Consider the following 23,490-nt stretch of genomic DNA (forward strand, 5'->3'; position numbering starts at 1 on the left):
GATTTGTTCTAATGGCGTTTGTAAATAGGATCACAAGTCCGCATCTTGTACAGCAATTAACCACTAAGAAGAATATATGCAGTGTATTATTTGTTGAAAAATAAAAAAAAAGGAAAAAAAAAAAAAAGAACAAAGGAAGAGAAGGATTTTTACTCCTTTTTTGCTACTCCTTTTCTTTAAACAACTGAAATAAAGCAATTATACTTAAAAGTCCTAGACAGCTAACAAAAAAGATAAAGATCATAAATTATATTTATCATAGTACCCTCAACACCCTGCAATATAATATGTATTCATATACAGAACAAACTACAGTTCAAGTTGATAGATCTGTCGTTACCAAGCTGGAAGCTTTCATTGGTGTTTAAAGTATAACTTCTATTTTAAGTAAGAATGCAAGCAATTAAGGGGGAAATGTGTTTAAACGCTTCAGAGAAAACTAAAGAAAAGGTGCTGCAGCTCACTTGCCCAGGCTGAAAGCATGGCTCCTCCCCAAGAGCTATGAGGCTCAAGGCAGGTGTGATTTCACTTCTCTGAGCCTTACATTTCCACTGTAACTAGCAGCACCAATAATAATAAACGCCTAAAAGAGTCTTAGAAGTATTAAATGAAGTAATCCATTCAAAGTGCTTCATACATTTCAGTAAACTATTACTGTATAATGAATTTAATTGTGAAAAGCAACAAATTCTAACTGACACCCAATTATAAGGTGTGAGATGCTTTGAAACATTACAATGGTAGGCTGGATAGCTCAGAGGTCTAAGCCCCTGCCTGGCTGCACAAGGACCTGGGTTCAATCCCCGGTATCGCATGCTGTGCCAGCCACCAAAACTGGGCGTGGTGGTGCACACCTGTAATCCCAGCACTGGGGAGGCTGAGACAGGAAGATAAATCTGAGCTGTGTAGTAAGACCCTATACTAAATAAATAAATAAATTTGAAAAAAATTACACTGGCTTCTATTAGCATCAGAATAAACAAATTACCTGTTTTACCAACCATAGGGTTTTTTTTTTTAATTAAATGAAACTAAATAAATGAGTTAGATGTTCAGTTACTCTCTCAGTTAAGTATACCACCGAATTTCATTATTCTGAAAGGTCAACCTAGAATTATCATTTGTCTTGGAGTAAAACATCTTATAGTCAGAGGCAGCATTCACACTATTTAAGCCTCATTCAGAACAGAGATATTCCAAGATGCATGAGCACCATGCACACTGGCAGAACAGCATCCCTGAGATCGGGAAGCACTGCCTGTAATAAAAATCGGAACCCTCTCTTCTATGTTGTTATTTTAAATGCAAAATCACAGCAAGCTAGCACATAGGAACTTAGTAAAACAATATACCATGCCACCAATGATAGGCTGTACCCAGCTGTCACACATCGAGCCAGCTCTCTGCTGGCCCTGTCTTACCTCCAGGTCACAGCTGTACTCGGTGCCATCCAGGAGGACCACTTTACACTGGACAGTTTTGGTCTTCTTGCTGGCTTTCTGAGAGGCATTCTCTGCTTTCAGCTCATTGGTCTGCACTTCCTTGGTCTCCCTGTTTGCTGCTTCTCCTTCTAATTTGTTTTCCTGTGTGCCCTTAACCTTCTCTTCTCTCTCCTTTACTTTTTCAGCAGGCTGTCAAAAAAAAAGTAGTGCTAAATTTAACCAATCTGTGAAAGACAACTGAAAGGAAAACCTGTAATAAGTGTTATGATTGAAAAGCTTAAGAATTTAAAAGAGTTGACAATCAGGCCAGTAAGGATATCTCCCCTCATCTTCCTTCTATTGCCTATTTTCTCATTTTGCAAAGCTGGTTATTTTAGCACTAGATGAATAAAAGGTACTACATCTCCTAACTGTAACTTTGGTATCATTCAAATAGTAGAATTTCCAACTCAAATTTCACACAATGGCAAAATCTGTGCCTCACAAGGCACACAATATACTATTTACTGCTCACTGAATACTTAAATAAACCAAAGAAACATAAAAAGGCCTCTTTTTAAAAATGAAATACACCAGAAATCTCAGAGTATATACTGAACCTTAATAGGAACCCCTAGAAACTTAATAGTTTGTACATATAGTTAATTATTTTAGAAATACATTTTTAGAGGAATAACAGGAGAAGCCTGAGATATACCAACCCAAGAACTGTATTCCAGGCACTTTAGACCAGATACATTTCAGTTATCTCAATACAGGAAATCTGGAAAAGATCCAAACAGACCCTTTTCCTTATGTGGTTGTTCTCATTCCCAAACAGATACCCTGAAACACACCTGCATCTCGGCACTGCCTACTACAGGCTTGTCTTCTTGGACATCCACCTTCACCTCCACATGTGTCCTCTGGGCTGCATCATCAGCATTGCTGTTGGCCTGTCTCTCTTCTTCAGGAAGGGAGTCCTCTTTATCTAAGACTTGGTCTTCCACGACACCTTGGGGAGGCTCTTTCTTAGATCCTCCATCTTTGGCCACCACTAAGTTATAGGACTTCTGTTTCTTAAGCCATGGGGGTATGAACCGAGAAATCCCTCTGCTCTCAGATGGATCCTTCTCTCGCTTCTGGCGGCGAAGACTGCTTTGGTTTTCAGCTGCAGGAAGAGGCTGGGAGCCTTTACCTTCCTCTTGACTGGATGACTGATTCTGCTGATTTTCTGCCACCTCTTTAGCTTTCTCCTTGGTTGTACCAGCTCCCAACTGGTCAGAGTCCTTCACTTCAGAAGCAGAGCCAACTTCAGTAGTCATGGTTACAAATTACACTGTAAGAAAATCAACAGATGCTACTTTACTAATTCTCCTAAGTCTGGTGGCAAGAAAAAAGAAAAAAGTAAGGCAGGGTGGGAAGAGGAATGGCAGAGATCAAAGAGAGAAAGCAGACTGAGAAAGAAGCTTCATAAGTTAAAGAGACGGAGACCACTCTAACTTTGAGAATTTTCAATCAGATCATAGAATCAAAGCTAACACCACAATAGCATTATCTGATACTACACAGCTACAACTTAAAGTGACCAAAAATGAAAAAAAGAGTGATTACTTTATTTGGTTTCAACTAGTTACAGATAATAAATAAACCCCCAAAATCTAATTTTTTTAAAGATTACTTTTCTCTGTACTGGGTTGCCTTCATTCTGTAATAAGAAAATGCTGCCAATATTATTAGAAAGTACTAAGAAACATTTCACTACAATTTTACAGATTAAAATAAAAAATCTACAAAAATGCTAAATATTACAAAAATAAAATTTAAATGCTAGGTGCTTAACAGAAAATTTAACAAAAATTATTGTCTTCATTACAATATTGAATCCTGTAATTCACTGTCATTATTTTAAGGCAAAAATGAACTTTTTGGGCACAGGGATCAGGGGTTCGATTCCCAGGCCTGCTGTGTCAGCCCCACCCCCAGGGCACACTGAGATGGCAATTGAGACTGGGCATGGTGGCATGCGCCTGTAATCCTAACACTTGGGAAGCTGTAAATAGGTGGATCACTGTGAGTCTGATCTAGTAGTGAGACCCTGAACACTCTGTAGACCCTTCCCTAAGATACAAAAAGAAAGGAAAAAGAAAAGAAAACTTACTATCAATCCTAACAACCAGCACTCTACTTTTGGTGTGCATGGATTTAAGCTGGGGTGCTGTGACTATGACAAAAAGGTTAGTTTTCAAAAAGTGAAACACCAGTTTATGGCAGGACTCAGCAATTCCACAAATGAAAACATCTGTCTTTCCCTCAATATTCATAACAGCATGATTCATAATAACCAAAAAATACCTACCAACTGATGAATGGATATAATGTGGTATGTAAAACGGTAGAACACTATTCAGTCAAAGAAATGAAGCAATGACACATGTTCCATACAGACAAATCTCGAAGTCTGGGAGTTTTAGAAGTTATTTTAGGGGCCGGGGAGATGGCTCAGTGGAATAAAGCGCTTCCCTGGCAAGTGCAAGGGCCTCAGTTCAATCCCAGGTTCCGCAAAAAAAAAAAAAAAAATTTCAGAAGTTATTTTAAAGGCAATGAGATATCACCCAAGCACTTTAAGAAAAGGGGTAAGTAATCCAAATTCTCATTTTAAACGGTCAGAACTGGGAAGTTTAGGATGAGAGAAAAGACTGAAATAGAAAGACCTCTGGGAGATTACTGCAGTCAATAATGCAGACATGATTCTATACTATGGATGAAGCAGTAAGTAAATGATAAGAAATGAACCTCATGGTGAAAATATAGACTGAATACGACATGAAGTCTAGGCTGAACAAAGAAAAAGAGAGCAAAAGGGGATGGGGACCCAAGTCATGGGAGACTAGTAGAACCAGCCACTGAAAAAGGGCACACCTGAAAAAGCAGGCCTGGCTGAGACATTTATCTTCATTTTGAATTCACTGGAATTATGAAGTCTGTGGGGAGATTTAGTTAAGTGATCAGGCACACAACTTTTGAGGAGGTTGGAGGTACATTCAAGAAATCACAGAAGAATTACAGTAAAACAGGTGAGGTGCACAGCTGTAAGGAGAAATGGTGTTGGCTCATCCTGGAGGATCCTGAAAAGAACCCTCATCACTGCCAACATGCGTGGAACAGGCATAGAAAAAGGGTTAGGGCCAGAAGCAAAAGAGACAGGAAGACCAGAAACCAGTATGAGCTTGAGGGTAATACTACAAAAGAGGGAACAGCACCGATCATACCCATATGCCCAACATTATTTTCTATTCCTAAGCATTTAAAATTCAAAACTGTACTTCCAACACAATGCTGAAATTAGCTCCATATTAGAGAGAAAAGGGGGCCAGGGAAATGGTTCAGTGAAATAAGCACTTCCCTGGCAAGTGCAAGGGCCTGAGTTCAATCTCTGGTTCGGGGGGGGGGGGGGGGGAGGTCCATTTAGAGAGAAAAATCTTTTACTTCTTTAACATGTTATTTTGCTATTTAAGTGGAGAATATTTACACTAGTCCTGAAATGTTTAAGTTGATTTCTAGCATATAGTCTCTAATTACATCTTGAGAGCTAAATACCCTGGTAAAATTAAAACAAATATGATCCAACATTATCTAAGCTACTGAACATAGAGTGGCAGCTTGCTAATTGCTCTAGTTATGAGAAATAGTCTGGGGACCAATAAACAAAAGTTGATTTGGAGTTCAAAATATTTTATAAGCAGGGAAATATAAAACTATAGTTTCCACTATTATATTGTATTTTAATCACAGGAGTCACCACTCACAGTGTACTGCATTAGGCATCATGCACGTAATTTCTACTCATCAAAACATCTACAAAGTTTTGTCTTCATTTTATAAATAACAAATGGAATGAAAATGACTTGTCCAAGGCCACTAAATGGATGACCACAAAGATATGTACACATCTCACACAAACTTCATAATGTAATCCCAATTCCATATGCATGAGTAATTCAAGTAATCACAGAATCCCAGGTCTGGTCTTCACATAACATTCATGCCAACTGTGCTTAACTAAGTGACTCACAGGGAACCAGGGTTCTCATTCTGTAAACATGCTGAGCTTGTGGAGGAGTAAGACAAGGAGATGGTGTGGGCAGATAACCTGCATACAAACAGAAGGGAGGAAAAAAGGCTTGCTTTTTCCCTTCTGTTTTTGTTGCTTTTGCTGTCTTCCACTCCCTTGAACTACTGCCCCGTGCCATGCATCCCTGCTTCTTTGAAGCCAACTGATTATGGACTGAAATCTCTACCAACTGGGAGCTAAATAAACCTTTCTTTCCTTAACTTTGGGTGTCAGGTATTTTCTCTTAGCAATAAGAGAAAAGTCCCTAAGACAGTGGCCAATAATTACTTACTGAATAAGTATTATTACATTATCTAGTGTAATATTCTATCAGCAAGGACACCTACTAGAAAGACTACAAAATCTGCCCAAGATAACAGTGTCATAGGCAAAGCCTAAACCAGAACATTTCCCACACTATAGCAAGCTCAAGGTTCTAATCTTCAATTACAATTACGCAAGATCCATCATTAGTATAGTTATATAACCTACTAAGACTTTTCTACTTAACATCAACCAAGAGAAATACTGCTGCAAACAGCCAGCCCATTAGACAAGTATGTGGCTGTGACACAATTACTGTGCTGGCATGCTCCATCTGGATTTATAAAAGTGCCCGTATTGTCACAGTTCCATGAGAAAAAGTATGCATCATTTAACATGCATCCAAGCAGAAAACCACCATCAAGAGAGGATCAGTACCACTTAGGTAAGAACCTGCATTATTGAAAATCATTCTTTACTTTCTAATATTTAAAAAAGAAGGTACATTCCAAAATACTGTCTCTATGGCTAGCCTAAACCACCCACCATATAACATTATGCTGCCATTTAAAACAACGGTCTTTAATTAGAACACTACAGCAAGCAAAGCAAAACAGAGATACAGGAGTCTACATGCTCACAAAGAACTTCAAGTAAGGAAGGAGTTAGTGCTATTAGGACCAGGTGTTTCTAGAAAACCTTGTGAGAACCTGGGCTACTTTTGAGGCCTTTTGGTTAACACAATCCTGAACACAGAACAGGGCGGGCTGAGTGGCTAGTGTCCTCTTCTGAGATATGAGCAATGTGAAGTTTTTGATCTCCCCCAGTAGAATCAAATGTATAATTTTAAGACATGAGATTTACAGAATGAAAAAGTATGTATTTCTCTACTTCAAAACTATGGTGAAGGGGTGAAGGCAGGTTTCTGTTCAAACTCAAACAAAATTGTGCAATAAATAACTGTCAAATTGAAGAACACTGGTGGTGTGTGGACAGTTCTAATTTAGCCATTCTCTTGATTTGACAAAACTAGTTTTGTTCTGCTACTGTTGTGCCTGGAAGAGGACTGCTGATAGCTCCAATCACTTCTTGTATTCACTTCCCCAAAGCCGATAGCTCAAGGAAAGTTTTTTAATACCACCCCCCTATTTTCCATTAAAGTATCAAACATGAGAAAAATAAATGTACCAACCCAAGTAGGAATGACTGAGCAACTACCTATGTCCAACTGGGAAACATTGGAATAATTCCTCCCAAATTCATCCAACATTTACAAGGAGAAGAGATGGGAGTAGGAAGAAAAACTATCTGTAGAGGGAAAAGGAATAACACAAGTGTGTGCTCACCACGCATGAGCACCAAAAAGTTACTGCCAGTAACTAGTCCTCTCCTTTGCAGTTTATTTTTCTTAGGTATCAAAAGGTCTAGAAAATACTACACTTTCTATTCAAGTAAGTACAAATACATTCCAAAGAAACTGTCAGTTTATATGATGAGAATAAACAAGTTATTTGTGAAATAAGTTAGTGTTGCCCACCCTAATTATAACACACCACACAATACTTACTGATTTTTAAAGGGAGATAAAAGACCTAGAAAAAAGACCATTTCTATGAAGATATAACCTAATACCTGGTTTAAATTAATCCCATACATTCAAAAAACACAAATGGGAACAGCTTAGCTAGTTGAAGTCTAGGAAGGATCAAGATTCATTCAAATCATGTACTTCCTCTGCCCTTTCTCCTTTTCAACAGAACCCACTTTTGCTCAGCAATTCTCCTCCTCCTGCACATGTGCAGCAGAAGCTGGCTCCAGGATGGCTACAGCACAGGTCCTACCAGTCTACAGCAATCACAGATTCTCCCTCTCTCCTTGCTAAGAAGACATGCACAGTCTGTTCGTGAGCTTCCAAGAAAAGTTTTCTCCCTCTAAACAGAGCAACAAGAAGGTCCCTCTGATATCTGAATATTATTTCAAACCAGAAATGCATGATCATCTTGAATCCACTGAAAGATTGAAGGGTGCAACTAAGGACATAGTGACACACATTAGGGAATAATGGCAAGAATAACAGAGAAAAGGATGTCCCTTCATCATGCCATATGTCTTCAGGCCCTATGTCTGAGCCAGCATAATGTGAGATAACATAGCTGCCGCAGGTCAAATAGTTGAGCTAAAGGTTTCAGTTACTTGAGCCAAGAGCATCCTAATAGCTTCTGCATATTCTGCAGAAAGCATTAGTAAATAAGCCTTAAGAAATTGAGGCATATACACTTCGTCATGAATTACTACTTCCCATTAAGTTTTATGGCTTTCATGTGAGTCAGGTGAGTATATTATTCTTTTTTTTTTTTTTTTTTTTTAACCAGGAACTGAAGGATCTTGCACTTGCCAGTCCAGTGCAGTATTGCTGAGCTACAATCCCTTACCCTCTTCTTTCAAAACAAGTATTTATGGAATACTGTTAGAATATATCCACACCAATAACAGATGAAAACAAGAATCCTATTATCAGTCTAGTGAAGGATACAGGTAGCAAGATTATTTAGAAGTTATTAGTTTGAAAAGCAGCCACAGTTTTCTTAAAAACAATCACTATCAACCCTTCAGAAGTCACTTTGCACTAATTCTCATTCTCAACTGTACTTGGAAGAGACCTACTTGTTCTCTGGTTGAATCCACATAACTTAAATTAAAAAATCATATAAAACATACTGGTTATAAACTGACTCAACATCAAAATTCCAAAATAAATTTCATTGTGTAATTAGCAAGGCTAATTTAAATCACCTGAATGGAAGTAAAAGTGGCTAAAGGATACTCATCCCAGTTAAGAGAAAAAATTCAAGGGATACAGGGAATACAGATACAGATGAAAAGATGGTTACTGCACTCCTAGTACAAGAAATAAAGCTAAAAATTAGAGTAGAGACAACCAAAAGTTTATAAATGTAATAACTAAGCAAGGCCTTGGGGCAGACACTCTCACAGTCATTGCTGGAAAAGTAAACTGATACAAACACCTCACAAGCAGTCAACGTGCCCAAAGCTATCAAAATTCCAACTGTGTACATACTTAAATTTCTGTTGTAATCCTACGTGTGGAAGTGGATGCTATAATAATTTGCACACATCTAAAATAATTACATATACAATGGCTCACTACAACATGGTAACAGCAAAGGACCAACATCCATCAGTGGGGGACACTGTGCTACATTCATACAACTGAATATATGTAGCTATGAAGAAGAATTTAGGAATTCCACCCAGTTACGGAATTTATGCCAAGATACACTGTTAAGTACAAAAGGCAAAATTCAGATATGCAGTTTATGTAATAAGCTACCTTTTAGGCTCATAGCAAGGTGTGAACCTGCACACATAAGGATGGACAGAAGAGTACAAAGAGGAATGGTGACTGTGGGAGTGGTGGGTGGCACAGAGATGCAGATCTAAGAGACATACGTTACGCTCAACTGAAGTGCAGAAATATCTGACTAGGAGAATCAGTATTTACACAGTAAGTGAAACTAGCTGACTAACCTGTTTCCCTAGAGGCAATCCAAATGCCACAAGTGACTACCACAAACCATGCCACTTTGTCCTGTCCCGCAGCACTAGCCACAGAACAGTAGGAGCACAGGTACCTTCCATTCTCTTCCAGCTCAGGAACAGCACTAGATGGACTCAAACAGAATTCATGTCTTAGCATATGAAGTTTAACTCAGGAAACCCCAAAGAAACAATTTCTGCTAGTGTCCAATTCAGCACACTTCATAGACCCCTCCTAACTCCACAAATGCTGCTCTCTTAAGTAGTGTAAGCTCAATACATAAGCTTCTAAGTAGCATTCTTGAAAAGTATTATCAGAGCCAGGGAAATAGCTCAGTGGCATAGCGCCTGTCTAGCAAGTGCAAGGTCGCAAGCTCAATTCCTGGTATCCAAAAACAAAGCAGTATTATCTGTTGTTCAACTGAAAAAACTAAAGAGTTCCTGAGAAAACTTTGCTTATTATTTTATCCTTCTGATCTCAGTATGGAGTTAAAACAAAAAGGTGTTATTCCTTAACAATAATACTGCTACATAACCAGATAGGCTAAAAAGATTATTTCTATTCTCTGCTGAGAGGCAGGAGCAAGACAATGGGAAATAACAGTTCTCTAAAAGTTGAGGACATTCTTTAAAAGGGAGAGCAAAATGGAATGGGAAGATGCTTACTAAGCATTTTAAACTGGGTATGAAAGGGAAAAACTGCGTAAGAGAAATGGTTTTTTTTTCCAAACTTCGTTCTTTTGAAGCTACCTAGTTCTGTAACTACTTTGTGGCTTTGTAATTACTTTCTTGACCCCTGTAACCACCACAGTACAAACAAATGAACAGCATGTCTAATTGTAATAATTTCTATGACTATTAATCTAGTCTTGTAACAGATGATCATTAATCTAGCCTTGTATCCTATCTCAACCTTCCAAATCGGAGTAACGGCCAGGCTGTTCTGTCTCACCTTGCACCTCTGCATATTCATCATAGAAAAGCCCTAGACCATCAGAGATCGGGGCCTGATATTTTGGGAATGATTCCAATCAGCACTCACAGACATAAAATAAATCTTCCTCCAAATCCTGGGTGTAAATCCAAGTGTTTGTTTGCCACAGCAGTCTCACACAATACACTCTCCATCTCTTTCAGCAGCATCTACTTTATTTGTAGGAAAATGCAGAAAAATACTGGCCTAACAAACACAAGGATGTGATCATATTTCCTTTCCATACCTCTTCCCTGTTCCATCTGCTACTCTGCTTCCATGAAAAGGGTGAAATTATGTGAGATGAGTAACTATATGTTCCTAGTCAATGTCATGCATCGGTGGCTTCTTGATAAATAGCTATTGTGGTGTTTTTAGCATTCAGGGAGCATTTGTTTGGACCATCATCAAAGAATGCATTACAGTAGAAAAGAAAAATATAGTAGAAAAGAAAAATACAGTAGTGAGCAGTTTCTTCCAGTGACATCACAACCAGGTTCAAACAGCAGAGTACCAGCACCACCCGTCTCCCTTGGTCATAACACATACAAGGGAGTGTACTTTTCCTGAGCTCATCTCAGCTACTCTGTGCTTAAGCTCCCCACTCGCCCAATCTAAAATGCATTTCAGTGGTAGTTTATAACTAATCTACTACCTTTTCTGTCTAAATAAACCCTAGGTTCTGTAGTTACAAAATAATAGCAACGGTTTAGGAGACTCTTCCCAAATTAGCTAACAACAAATCCACCAAGGTTAACTGCACAGGACAAATGCACAGGCTGCAGACGCTGCATTTTAATAGGTCATAAGACAAAAGCTTGTCAAAGCTGATCAACTCCCTACACTATGACAAGTCCACCAAGCTGGAGCCTAAATTAATCTCAATCTTCCAAATCCTCTTCTCTATAAGCTTTCAAGCACTGCAGTGAACAGACAAATGCCTAAACTTGTCAAAAAAAAAAAATATATATATATATATATATGTATACACACACACACTATATATATATAGATATAGATATATATATCACTCAGTTTTAAAATTTTGGTCATTAGCTCTGTTATTTTAAATATTTATAAAATTTTCAGAATTGTGCCAATGCTGAGCATATGTTCTAAAAAAATAAGACTATGAATGGTCTAATATTTAAGTAAACATATCCAGATGTTGGCATCAGTCCAGGAGTAAGCAAAAAGTACCATAAAAAGGTAAAATTATAGACCTTCCAAATCTGAAGCCATCCAGAAAACTTTCCCCAGGCTTAAAAAACTCTAACTAAAATGCAATTACAGACATGTCATGTGGAATGCTATAAACTCTTTTCCCATTATTTAAAAAAAAAAAAAACCTTTGAATTAAACTACCATAACTTAATTCTGTGATAGTTTAATTCAAAGTGCTCCACTTAAATCAAGAGCATCAAATAACTACTGCTAAGTGCTTCTGGATCTGACAAGTTTTTACTTCAGTTAACTATATTCTTGGAGGTAAAATTTTCAAAGTTCAACATCTGTACAAGTGATTTGATAGAAGATCCTAATGGAACACATGTCAAACATTTAACCTTCAGAGTCAAAAAAAAAAAAAATCTAAGCAAAAGTAATATCGAAGTTTAGTTCCAAATTAACTGTGTGATCCTAGCATATTAAACTACAGGTCAACAATAACATGTCATGTATATATAGCACTACAAAAAATGGGAGTAAGGGGAAGGTAATAGGCTAGATACACTCAAAGTACATTCTATGCATATGTGAAAATGTCACAAGAAACCCAGTATTTTGTTTAATTACTATGTGTTAATAATCACATTGTTTAAAAAGCTGGGGATAGACATAGATGGGCGCATGGCTGTCCCATCAGCAGCATCACTTCAACAGTTTACTCAACCCGTGAGCCATGGTGCCCGCAATTTATATTCTTAGAGATAAAATGGGAAAACAATCGCCAAGTAAAAACCATAATGACTTCAGGGGTATTCCCTGCAGTCTCAAATAAATACAAAGGAATTACAAAGATCATTACTAACTAATTACAGTGCTACTGTTTTTCATTTTGTTAGGAATTAACACGGAAACAAAGGGTTTCTGTTTTTTGTTTTCTGGGTTTTTTTGTTTTTGTTTTGTTTTTTTTGACGAGAGATTGGTAAAGCAGGTAGATTATATAAAGAAAAAGTAAAAGTGTTTCCTAAAATCTGGATATCAGAATCTGGGTAACATGGTATATTTTCACATTTCTATACTGTGAAAACACTAAATATTCAGCAATAAAAGATAATGATACTTATCCTATTTAAACAATATTTACTTACGGTTAAACTGAAACTTATTTTTAGCCATGCTAAATAAAAAAAATCACACTACTAATTTTACAAGGGCTCAATGGAACTTTGGAAATAATTTTCATGTAGTTTATTATACCATAACACTGAAAACAACCAATTGTGACACAATAGCACAAATATATAAAATAAGCAAACTAGTTTCATTACTTTCACAGGTCACACCCGAAAAAGCTATTGTTATGTTAATAACTTGCTGAAATTCAGTATTTGACAAGGAAAATACAAAGAGGTTGCCTAAAACTAAACTCTCTGGTCACTAAAAAAACAGTATTTTACCCATAAGACCTGGTTCTAATATAACAGAACATACTGTATTCCTCTTCAACCAGTGTACTATCCAGATTCCATCTACTCTATGCATTACTAGTTTCCAAATTTTCAGTCCCACAGTTATTTAATCACACTTAACAGCAAACTTCCTTCACAACAAAAATCAAACATGTAACACAAAACCCAAACGCTACAACCAATGTCCTTAAAATCACCCCTTGGAATACATACACAGCTTTCAAGTGCATGAGCTTGCCGTCTGTTCCCTGTCACTGAGAGTGGAAAGCAGATGGAAATCTGGAGCCCAAAGGCTGAATGAGAAAAGCAGGCCCCACCCAAGCCCGACCCTGCTGTAAAAGGACATGCTCAGTAGAGGAGCCCAGCTTGGTTCCCAGCCATTTCATTCCTCAGCTAGAAAATTCACATGGAGCAAAGAAAAAAGTCAGTTTCCTACTGCAATTCTATCCTCTAAATCAAAACTCCTACATAAAAACCACAATGATGCAGCTATAATCTTTACAGTTCTACTGTTACTGAGATTTTTTCTCAGTTTCTCTAGTAATGGTTTCACTTTGCTTTGGTGCTCCATCAATTTAATTTCCATTTTTATCATTTTAATCTACTCTGTGGACATCAAAAGTGTTATTTAACACACAGTCAAATCATCTTGAGCTATAAACTACCACACAGTACTGATTTTTAGATATAAAAAATACACAAATCTGAACCTAATGTTAAATATATAAAGATGAAAAATACACTTTTCTTGACTTATTTGTAACAAGAATGCCTTTTCCTTTACATCATATATAAAAATATGCTTCTTTTAGCTTACGATTGCATATGCACCATGATATAAATATAAAGCAAATAAACCCCTACATTATATTATCAATTCTAAACTGGAAATGAGTGAAAATAAGATAATCCCAGATTGACTTGTCCTATGACTACAAATATAGAAGCAGAGTAAAGGTAATGTCACTAAAGGAAAGTGTGTCATTTCTAGAATGTGTCATTTTAAGTTCAAATGATCAGAGATACAACTACCATTAATTAAATTTGCACAACCACACCCCTCTCATTACATTTCCACAATTTAAATTCTAGAGTTCTTTTCCATTGCGCATATTTACATTAATTCAGGGTTGAGACAGTCCTTCCTCAGGGTATGTCTGCATCTCGAACTATGAATAACCACTACAAAGACAATACGCAATGTATTAATTATTAAAACTGTTGGGGCTGGAGAGATGGCTCAGTGGTCTAAAGCACCTACTTGGAACAAGCTTGGCAAAGCACAAGGACCGCAGTTCGATCCCCCAGCACCACACGCCAGCCCGCCCCGCCCCCTGGTGGGCTAAGCTGGCCACACACACACACACACACACACACACAATAAATAAATAAATGTTTAAAAAAAAATTATTGAAACTGTCCTACTGATTGGTTTTGAAACTGCCTCATGGTTATTTCTCAATAAAATTAATTAAAAAATTTTTAAATAATGACAACAAAATTTGTTGGTTGCTTGATTGCAAAAATCAATAATTGTCTGCATGCTAATAAAGATGTTATACCAAAAAAAAGACAGTCCTTCTGTACATATTTATATAAGTTCACCCTGCTACCAAAGTGCTCATTATCAAATAGTCCCTGAGTCAATGAGTATGTATATATGTATGTATGTACTTATTATGTATTCAGTACAGGGTCTACAGGTTCTCACTACATAGATCAGACTCACAGTGATCTCTGTTTTCAGCCTCCCAAGTGCTAGGACTACAGGCGTGCCACTACACCCAGTCTCAACGGCCCTCTCAGATCCCCCTGGGGGCTGGGCTGGCACAGCATTCTGGGGATCAAACCCTGGTCCCTGCTTTGAACTAAGCAGGTGCTTTAATCCAGTGAGCTATGTGGCCAGCCTCTTCAATGAATATGTATCTATCTGTTCACATTCACCTACAGTGAGGGAGGGAGGGAGGGAGGGAGGGAGGAAAGGAAGGAAAGAGAGGGGGAAGAAAATGAGGAGGAGGAGGCAGTCTTTTTTTAATCACACAAAATGTTTTATGTGTTGTTAGTTTTTGAAACAGGGTCTTGTTACAGCAATCCTCCTGTCTCAGCCTCCCACCTGGGGTTACAGGATACACCACCATACCCAGCTAAAAAATAATTCTATATAATGAAAGTAAGCTTTATTATCCACAATTTTTACTGGTTCATAAAATGTCAATGTAGTGAATTTTTTAGAATAGCCAATTTTATTCAACTCAGAGGATCATCTGTTATTCAGATTCATTTCTCACTTTTTATACTAAATGTATTTTTAATAAATGTATTTTTAATAAATATTCATAGTATAATGGCAAATAATAGAGAAAATACTGGCTCCAAACATTTTTTAAATGCACTGCCCTGTGGGACCCAGAAGTCTGACAGCTACTGACCCACAGCACTGGCTCAGGCAAGACAGAGCTGGGAGACCCCTGGGTTCCACCCAGGTTTCTCCTCAGCATGCTTGTGCCTCTCATCCTCCCTCCTCCTGTGTGGACTGAACTGTGCTGTGCTGCACTTCCTGAGCTGCATCAGCCCTCAAGAGGAGGGTGTGTGGAGACAGAGGCTTTCAGAGATGAGTACGCTTAGGTAAGGTCATGCAGCGGATGGACCTGGAACCTGAGTAACACACAAGCTCACTGGTATCATCCCCACCTCATGGGTGAGGGGGCAAGACAGCCACTCACATACCAGAAACATCCTCACCAGGAACTACACTAAGGCTCTGTCTTAGATTTCCAGACTATAGAATTGTGAGAAAATAAATTTCTGTTGACACAGCTTATGACATTTTGGGGTGGCAGTCTGACCATTCTTTAGTTATAGAACCAATGCCACTGCTCAGCAATTTTGGACTTCAAAGTAAAAGATCCTACTCTTAAAGACATCTTATTTTTCAAACAATTAAGAAAATTAGGACAGTAAACTTTGTGGCACTGTGATTTGAAAATAGAACCCAGAGAAATCTGAATTCTCAAACTCACATATACAGTAAGTAGCAGTACCAAAATATACACCAATTAGACCTACTTCAAAGCCAACAGATTTTCAGCTATGTTCTCTATTTTAATATCCCTGTTTTTCAAATAAGTAATGTTATGGTTTGTGTCTAGTTGTCATCCCCCCCAAAGCCTCATGCAGTCATGGGACAGGGACTTCTAGAGTTTTGAGATTAACTCATGATCCAATGGGATTATGAGTGATCCAAGGCTGGGATTATGGGTCTGAGTACTGCTGGGATTATGGGTATGAGTGCTACGCCCAGCCTGAGGCAGAGAGCCTGAATGTAACACAGGAGAGACAGAGAGATGGACTTCCTCTCTGTTGCCACTGTTGCTGCTCCTCCTCCCTTGGCTCCTCTTGCTCTTTGCCACCACCATGAACTGATACTCTCTGTCCTGTGTGACTCTGCCGTGGAGCTAGCCGAGTATGGACTGAAATCTCCAGTAACTGAGAGCTAAATGAACCTTTCTTTCCGTCATTTTGGGTGTCAGTTACTTTTCCCAGCAACAAGAGAAGAGTAACTGAGACAAACAAATTAAGCTAGAGAAGATAAGTAACTTGTATAATACAGCAGGTTATTATTAGAAAAGTATAAGAACCAGGTCCAATTTCATTTATTCATTTCCAATTAAGACTTCATATTCAAAGGTGCAAAATATATGTGGAAACACCCACAAATTTCAATATAAAAATTGTTCATATAAATCTGTATCTATTATATCATCTTAGGAAGACAAAAATACATCATGTTTTGAAATGGTACTACTATAAAACTGGAAACTAGAAGGTTTATCCTCAGAATGCTATTTTTAAAATATTTAAGGGAACTGGCTATTTGGATGGGGAATATTTTTCATATATATAAATATAAATATATATATATGAAATTTCATCTTAAATTTAGGATCATAATTTCTCAACTTTTAAAACTATCTTCCTACTTCAGGGGAACAAAAAGGGGAATTAAATACAATGTAGAAGAAACAAAACTCTTAAGAGATCAACTCATAGCTCTATAACATGGATGAGCTTTAGTTGGTACATAAACTTTTTTAACAATCCACACCCCAGCTATATCCACAGCAGCATCAATGACCTATGACATCAGCAGGAAGGACAAAAATCTTTTTCCACTAATGCCCTGGCCCCAAAGTGAAGTTCTCATTTTGACCACAGAGCACCACAGTTTAACTTTTCACAGGCTCCAAATCCAGAATAATTTGCCCATGAGTCATCTGAGAAATTTCCTTCCTACAGACATCTTAGCAATTTCAGACTCATGTGTTGAATTACATTTATTAAAGTGTAGTATTATAATATCTTACAGACTCATGGGATCCTGAAGGAAAAAAGCATACCACATACGCAGTATTTTATAGAGGATTAGAAAGCAGAACAGATGGTAGGTGGGTGAGGATGAAGGGGTGGTTGTTGACAATCTTAAGTTGTTTTTAAAAACAAAAGTTAGAAAAAAGTTTATCTATTTATTTATTTATTTGGTATAGGGTCTTGCTACACAGCTTAAACTCATAGTGATCCTCCTGTCACAGCCTCCCTAGCCCCAGGATTATAGGTGTGTGCCACCACGGCCAGTTTTAATGCAACTAGGGGCAAGGTGGGCCGGCCCAGCATGTGGTGTCCGGGAAGGCAGGCCCTTAGACCTCAGAGCTATCTTCCTGGCTCTAGGAAAAAGTTCTTAATAAACCTTTTTTTAATTAACTGCAAAAGTAAAAAGCACCACTTAAAATTACACAATCAGATCAGTGTATGAGCCTGCAATTAAAGTGTTATCTTTTTCATTCTATATGAACTAATGATCAAAACATAAAATTACAACAAAATCAGCTTTAAAGATCTCAAGGTATGAGGGGGAGCAATCCTAGAATCAGGCAACACTTCATTCTGTAGAATGAATGCTGCAATGAGCTAAGGAGAAGAAGATACAAAAAAGGGGGAAAGCACAAACAGCAAAAATAGCCTCCTTTCAGAGTTTTTAATCTCCCTAAAGGATTAAACCAAGAGGGCTTCCCTAGCATGCCAACTCAGATGAATTGATTAGTCGCTGACTGTCTGGTCGTTGTGGCTTTTTGTTTTGATTTTGAGTATGATCCACTTCACAGTTTGCTTTATGTGGAACATAACACAATACAACATACCTCCATTTTGGCTTAGTCTAGTTCACTGGAGCTTAGCCCAAACCAAAAGTGCCCTAAAAATTTCATTTAAGATGAGTAAAAAACTTCTGCTGAGTTCTTCCTTTCCATCAGACAGTGGTCTAGGGTCTAAGGACCTCGGGAAGGTTTGTTCCCACACAGTATGAGGAACTTCACAGTACAGAAGGGAAGACAGATTCATAAACAGATCATTACACCACGTGTGCCACAGGCTTGTCAGAAAAGCACAGGAAAAGCACAGAGGAAGTAGTCAACTTCCTGGAGAGGTCAAAGGAAGCATTATAAGCCTGCAGTGTTCCGACTCATTTTCACACTTTGAATGAGCAGGTACCACTGCTAGGTAGTAATGACAACTAAAGGATTAAAAAAAATTAAATCACCGAGCACAAAGACCACAAACATCCTAAATGCCTAACAATATGATTGATCAGTTTTTTTTCCCCACAATTTGTGGAGAGAAAATTGTTCCTTGCTCTTTCTTGCCTCCCATTATTTTTCTTTTTTTCTCCTTTCCTTTAAAATAGCCACCACTGTTCCAAAAGGCCCCAGTGAAATCTATAAATATCAGACATATTAACGTAAGATTAATTTCGAAAAAATATATAAAACTGAACAATGCTTCTCTCAGGAAGACCTAGGGAAATACTAAACATATGTAATTAAGGCATCCTATTAAGTTCACGATGCCGTGAGGAGGTACAACTTCACATGAGACCCTCTGTCCCTTTCTGCTGCATCACCTTCCCCTCCTGCCTATATCTGTAACTTGCAAAAGTTTAGACCCTTGCTTGACAACTCAGTGCATTTCTGATCCTTCGCAGCTTTATTAGTGCACTGTAAACTGAAACTGCAGCAACGCTCACTTCTGAAATTTCCCTCTCCAAACCTAAATTATGGAAGAAAACTCTAAACACATAAGCTAATACATTCTCAATCCATAGCCCCATCCACCAAAAATAATAATAATCAACCTCAGACCAAGATACTCACCATTACCTTTGCCTATGAGATCTTGATTTTGATTCTGTATCTTTGAAATTTGTTAACATTTATTTATACTACAAGAAATTTATCTTTGTTTGGTGATGACTGTTGCCGACACAGACCCGTGTAAATCATGGTTCTGGCAGTGACAGAAGGGCATTTGAATAACTAACTATACTACAAAAAAGATCTCTACCATGAACATAAAAGATTTAACAGTAACTGACTGTACCAGAAGAAGAACACTGCACAAGGTGGCATGTAAGCTGACCTAAGGGGAAACAAGAACACTTACAGGCCGGATTCTATGTAGGCATGATACCCTCCTCAGCATGGGAACAGTACAGAAAGGCCACGGCACTGTTAAAGATAAACAGAACAGTGAGTCCTGCATCTGCCTGGAACATAGGGTGGGGATTAGAGGAGATGGGAAAGGGGAAGCAAGAGCCAAACAATGCATGATCAGTGAGTGTGCTAAACTCAAGATATTTTTACTCTATCCTGTAGGCAATGGAAAATAATATCAGCTTTGTGTTTCTGAAGGATTACTTTGGCAGCCACATGAGAACAAATGATACAATGAAAGGAAATTGGTTAAAATGATGCTCCTAGTTCATGAATTCTCTGCCTACAACTAGGTCTTCAAGATTTCTACTTACTTTCTCTTCTGATACATTAACTGTTTTCCATGAGGAATACTTCAAAGAATCAACAACTGGGATCTCATCTTATTAAAAAGTTTTTGCACATCAAAAGAAATCACTAACAAGTGAAAAGACAATCCATAGAGTGGGAAAAAATGTTAGGCAATTGTCCCTCAAAGGACTTCTAACTAGCACAAAGAACTGAAAACTATCAGAGCCCCAAATTCAAAGACCAAATCCAAAAATAAGCATCTGAGATGAATACACACTTCTCACATGAAGAAATACAAACAGCAAATAAATATATGAAAAAAAAATGTTCAATAGCACTGGTCATTCGAAAGATGCAAATTAAAGCAACACCTAGATTCCATCTCCAGAAAGAATGCTATCATCAAGCAATCAACTAATAACAAATGCTGGAGGTGGGGGGGGATCCTTCTCCACTGTTGCTGGGAGTGCAGGCTGGTATAACCACTGTGGAAATTAGCATGGAAATTCCTCAAAAAGAGGAATAGAGGTCCCATTCAACCCAGCTATTCCCCCTCTGGCTGTTTTCCCAGGAGAATCAAAACCAACATATGACAGTGATACATGTGCACCAAAGCTTACAGCCACATAATTTGTAATAGCTAAATCCTGGAAACAACCCAAATGCCCATCAACTAAGGAACAGATTAAAAAAAGAAAAAAAAAGGTGTGGCATTTTTATACACTTGTACTATTCAGCCACAAAGAAGGATAAACTGGAGATTTTTGTCAGTAATTGGATGCAACTTGAAACCATACTCATTAGTGAAATAAATCAGACTCATGTATAAATATCATATTGTTCCCTGATGTGAGAAACTGAGTTAATAAGTTCTAAAATGTATAATAGATATTTTGAAATAGGAGGCAATTGTTAAAAAGGAAAAAGAAACTAGGGTGAGAGGGGAAAGGAAGGAAGGGAAAAGGTAACAAATGCAAGTTAGTTATATCATCAGTGTCTCTTAGTTCATAGAAAAGGTTTGCACTTATATTCATCAGAGAATTTATGCCCATTTCACATACTCTGAGTAACTTCTTTAAAGACAACATGAGATGTTATTAACTACTGTTATCTCCCATCATCTTGGTATGAAATTTTGTTTTATCTTTTTTCCACAAAATTTAAAAAAAAAAAGATACTCCTATGATCTAGGAGAAAGACAGGGTGAACAAAGATGCAGATAAAAAGAGATGGGAGGCTAGATGTGGCTAGTGAGCAGAGACAGGATTTAATACTATGATTTATTAGGTTATGAAGATAATAATGAACAAAGTTCCCTGGCTCCTAGCAGTCAAAGGATAGACAGTGCTGCCATTAACCTAAAGAGAGCTTTCCAAACAAGACTAGGAAACAAGTTTGAAGGAAGCAGAAGCTTCCATGCTGGCAGCATGTGGATCAAACTGCCCATGTGAGATGTGGTAGAAAATGTATGTCTAAGTGAGAGAGACAGCATTCCCACATGAACATTTGTAAGACCTGGTCAACAAGTGTCAGGAGACGTGGACAGAACTCCCAGCAAAACAGAGTAAAAGAAAGTACGCATAATAAATTCCTAAGTAGACAGATCAAGGAACCTACCAAGCAAGAATGAGTATCAGAGACAAAGCAAACCCATAAAGTACTGGCAGGAGGGCAGTCCACTCTTAACATCAAGAGCTCAGTCCTGGACCGGCCAGATAGCTCTATGAATTAAAGCACCTGCTTAGGCAGACACAGGGGCTGGGAATCGATCCCCAGCCTGCCGTGCTGGCCCCGCCACCAGGGTATACTGAGAGGGCAATGAGACTGGGTATGGTGGCCCGTACCTGTAATCCTAGCACTTGGGAAGCTGAAAAACAGGAAGGACAACTATGAGTCCGATCCTTGTCCGATCTGTGTAGTGAGACCTGTAGACCCTGTACTAAATACAAAAAAAAAAAAAAAAAAAAAAAAAGCTCAGTCCTGTCCACAGTGCTCACTGATGATTCATGGGCCACGTTTGTCTGTCTGTGTGTTAGCCCTGTCTTCCTCTCCTGAATCACCAAAGCATCATCTTAATCAGATTCCTTTCAATGCATCACCTGAACTTACAAGGCTGCCAAAATAATCTTTCAAAAATATGAAGTTCATATTATTCTCCATGACCTACAGGACAGAGTAAAAATATATGAGTTTAGCTTAGTTTAAAAGTAACACAAGATTGCTAAGTCAACAAGAAAGTTGGAGTGCAGGCAAGTGACTAAAGAAAAAAAAATTGCAGAGGAAGGTAGCAAGTACATATAATCTCTAAAGTCCAGCAATAAAAGCTAGAGAAAGAAACAAGTGATAATCTCCAGAAACTAGAGGCTTGAGGGATGATGGCCAAGAGAGGTGTGGATGGTTTGATTTGGTGGAGGCTTTTGGTGGAAAAGACAGAGAAGGCAGAGGTTCAAGACAAAAAGGTGAAGGAAAGGAAAATGAATGGAATGTAGTTGAGATTCAGGAAAAAGTATGAAAAGCCATATAATTTAACCTTAGACAGTAAAAGGGATATTCCTACCCCAGGAACCAGAGGGAAGGGTAATGGGAAATATACACAGGCTCAGAGAGAAATGAGTTTAAGGAAGCTAAAAAAAGATAGGCCCTGAGCCCTGCTGCCTTTCTTAAATAACCTGCAATTATCTAAAGGAAGGGATAGAGGAAGAGACCTACTCAGGAGAGAGTGGAGAAGTTTTGCAGAAAACATGGTCTAGGAGATTGAACCTAGAAACTATTCAACAGTAATTCTTCCAGCATTTAGGTAAGCATGTAGCATACAGCAGGTTAAGTTGAATATTCAACACAAGATTTTAAACTCTGGGATTCCATGAAAGTTTCAATTTTCTAATTTGTTGATTGGATTTGTAAATCACTGTGTACTAAACTGTCCAGAAGAATACAATCAAATGAGTGTAAAACTTATCAGATAGAGACAGAAAATAATTAACTCATTGGAGCCAGAAAGCTTGAGGAGAGGTGTTTATTTTCATCATAATGTGCACCCTTGCACTAAATTTTATTACATATAGTAACTACAACTGTGATTCCCATTTTTAAACCGTGAAGACTGTGTTTCAATAAAATGCCAGCTTAACAGACAAGACAATGAAGACCACCATCACCACCAGAACCCCATAAGAACATGTGAACAGTTATAAAACAAAACTCCTTTTATAGAATTGGATTCTTTCCAGGGTGGGACTTTAAGGCATTCTAACAGTGTGCACAAATACTATCTCTGGAATGAACCCAAATAGGCACAGCTGCAAGACATCTTCTACTGAAGTCGTAGCTGACTCAATAGCAGTTCTTCCTCTCAGCAAGAGAGTCTATAAAAGCCTGCAGCAAAGCTATTTTCCCTTGTAAACTGTTTAATAGAACTGCTTTCTCCTAATCCAAATTCTAGCTTTATTAAGAAGCTAAAATAGACAATATATCTTGTTTTAATTTGTAAAAGAAAGTATTAAAATTACTAAAAAGCATTTATTTATGGTTTTCACTAAGAAAACTTCCCCACTGAACCTAGCACAGAAATGTACATGTTGTAAACTCTAAGCCTTGGCTGGCCAAATCGCTCAGCAGATTAGGGCCATCCCAGGGCCTGCTGTGCTGGCCCCACCCCTGGGGCATACTGAGAGGGAGACTGAGACTGGGCATG

At 38.0% G+C, this 23,490-nt stretch overlaps 1 protein-coding gene across 11 annotated transcripts in view; it reads right to left on the reverse strand.

Moving 5' to 3' along the window:
* Window positions 1-23,490, reverse strand: part of Epb41l2 (erythrocyte membrane protein band 4.1 like 2) — a 304,724-nt gene that overhangs the window by 132,779 nt on the left and 148,455 nt on the right. For 8 of the 11 annotated variants that reach the window (XM_004630260.2, XM_023714273.1, XM_023714270.1 and 5 more), the window contains exons 1-3: window positions 13,177-13,248; window positions 2,279-2,760; window positions 1,422-1,631 (exon numbers count right to left, since the gene is read on the reverse strand). In XM_004630260.2, the coding sequence (XP_004630317.1) occupies window positions 1,422-1,631; window positions 2,279-2,746 (678 nt within the window). In that variant the 5' untranslated portion in view covers window positions 2,747-2,760; window positions 13,177-13,248. Of the gene's footprint in view, window positions 1-1,421; window positions 1,632-2,278; window positions 2,761-13,176; window positions 13,249-19,147; window positions 19,160-23,490 lie in introns of those variants that run through there. The other 3 variants (XM_023714266.1, XM_023714265.1, XM_023714267.1) reach the window with 2 other exon arrangements.

The sequence above is a fragment of the Octodon degus genome, unplaced genomic scaffold (genome assembly GCF_000260255.1).
Source record: "Octodon degus isolate 3935 unplaced genomic scaffold, OctDeg1.0 scaffold00034, whole genome shotgun sequence".
NCBI lineage: Eukaryota > Metazoa > Chordata > Mammalia > Rodentia > Octodontidae > Octodon > Octodon degus.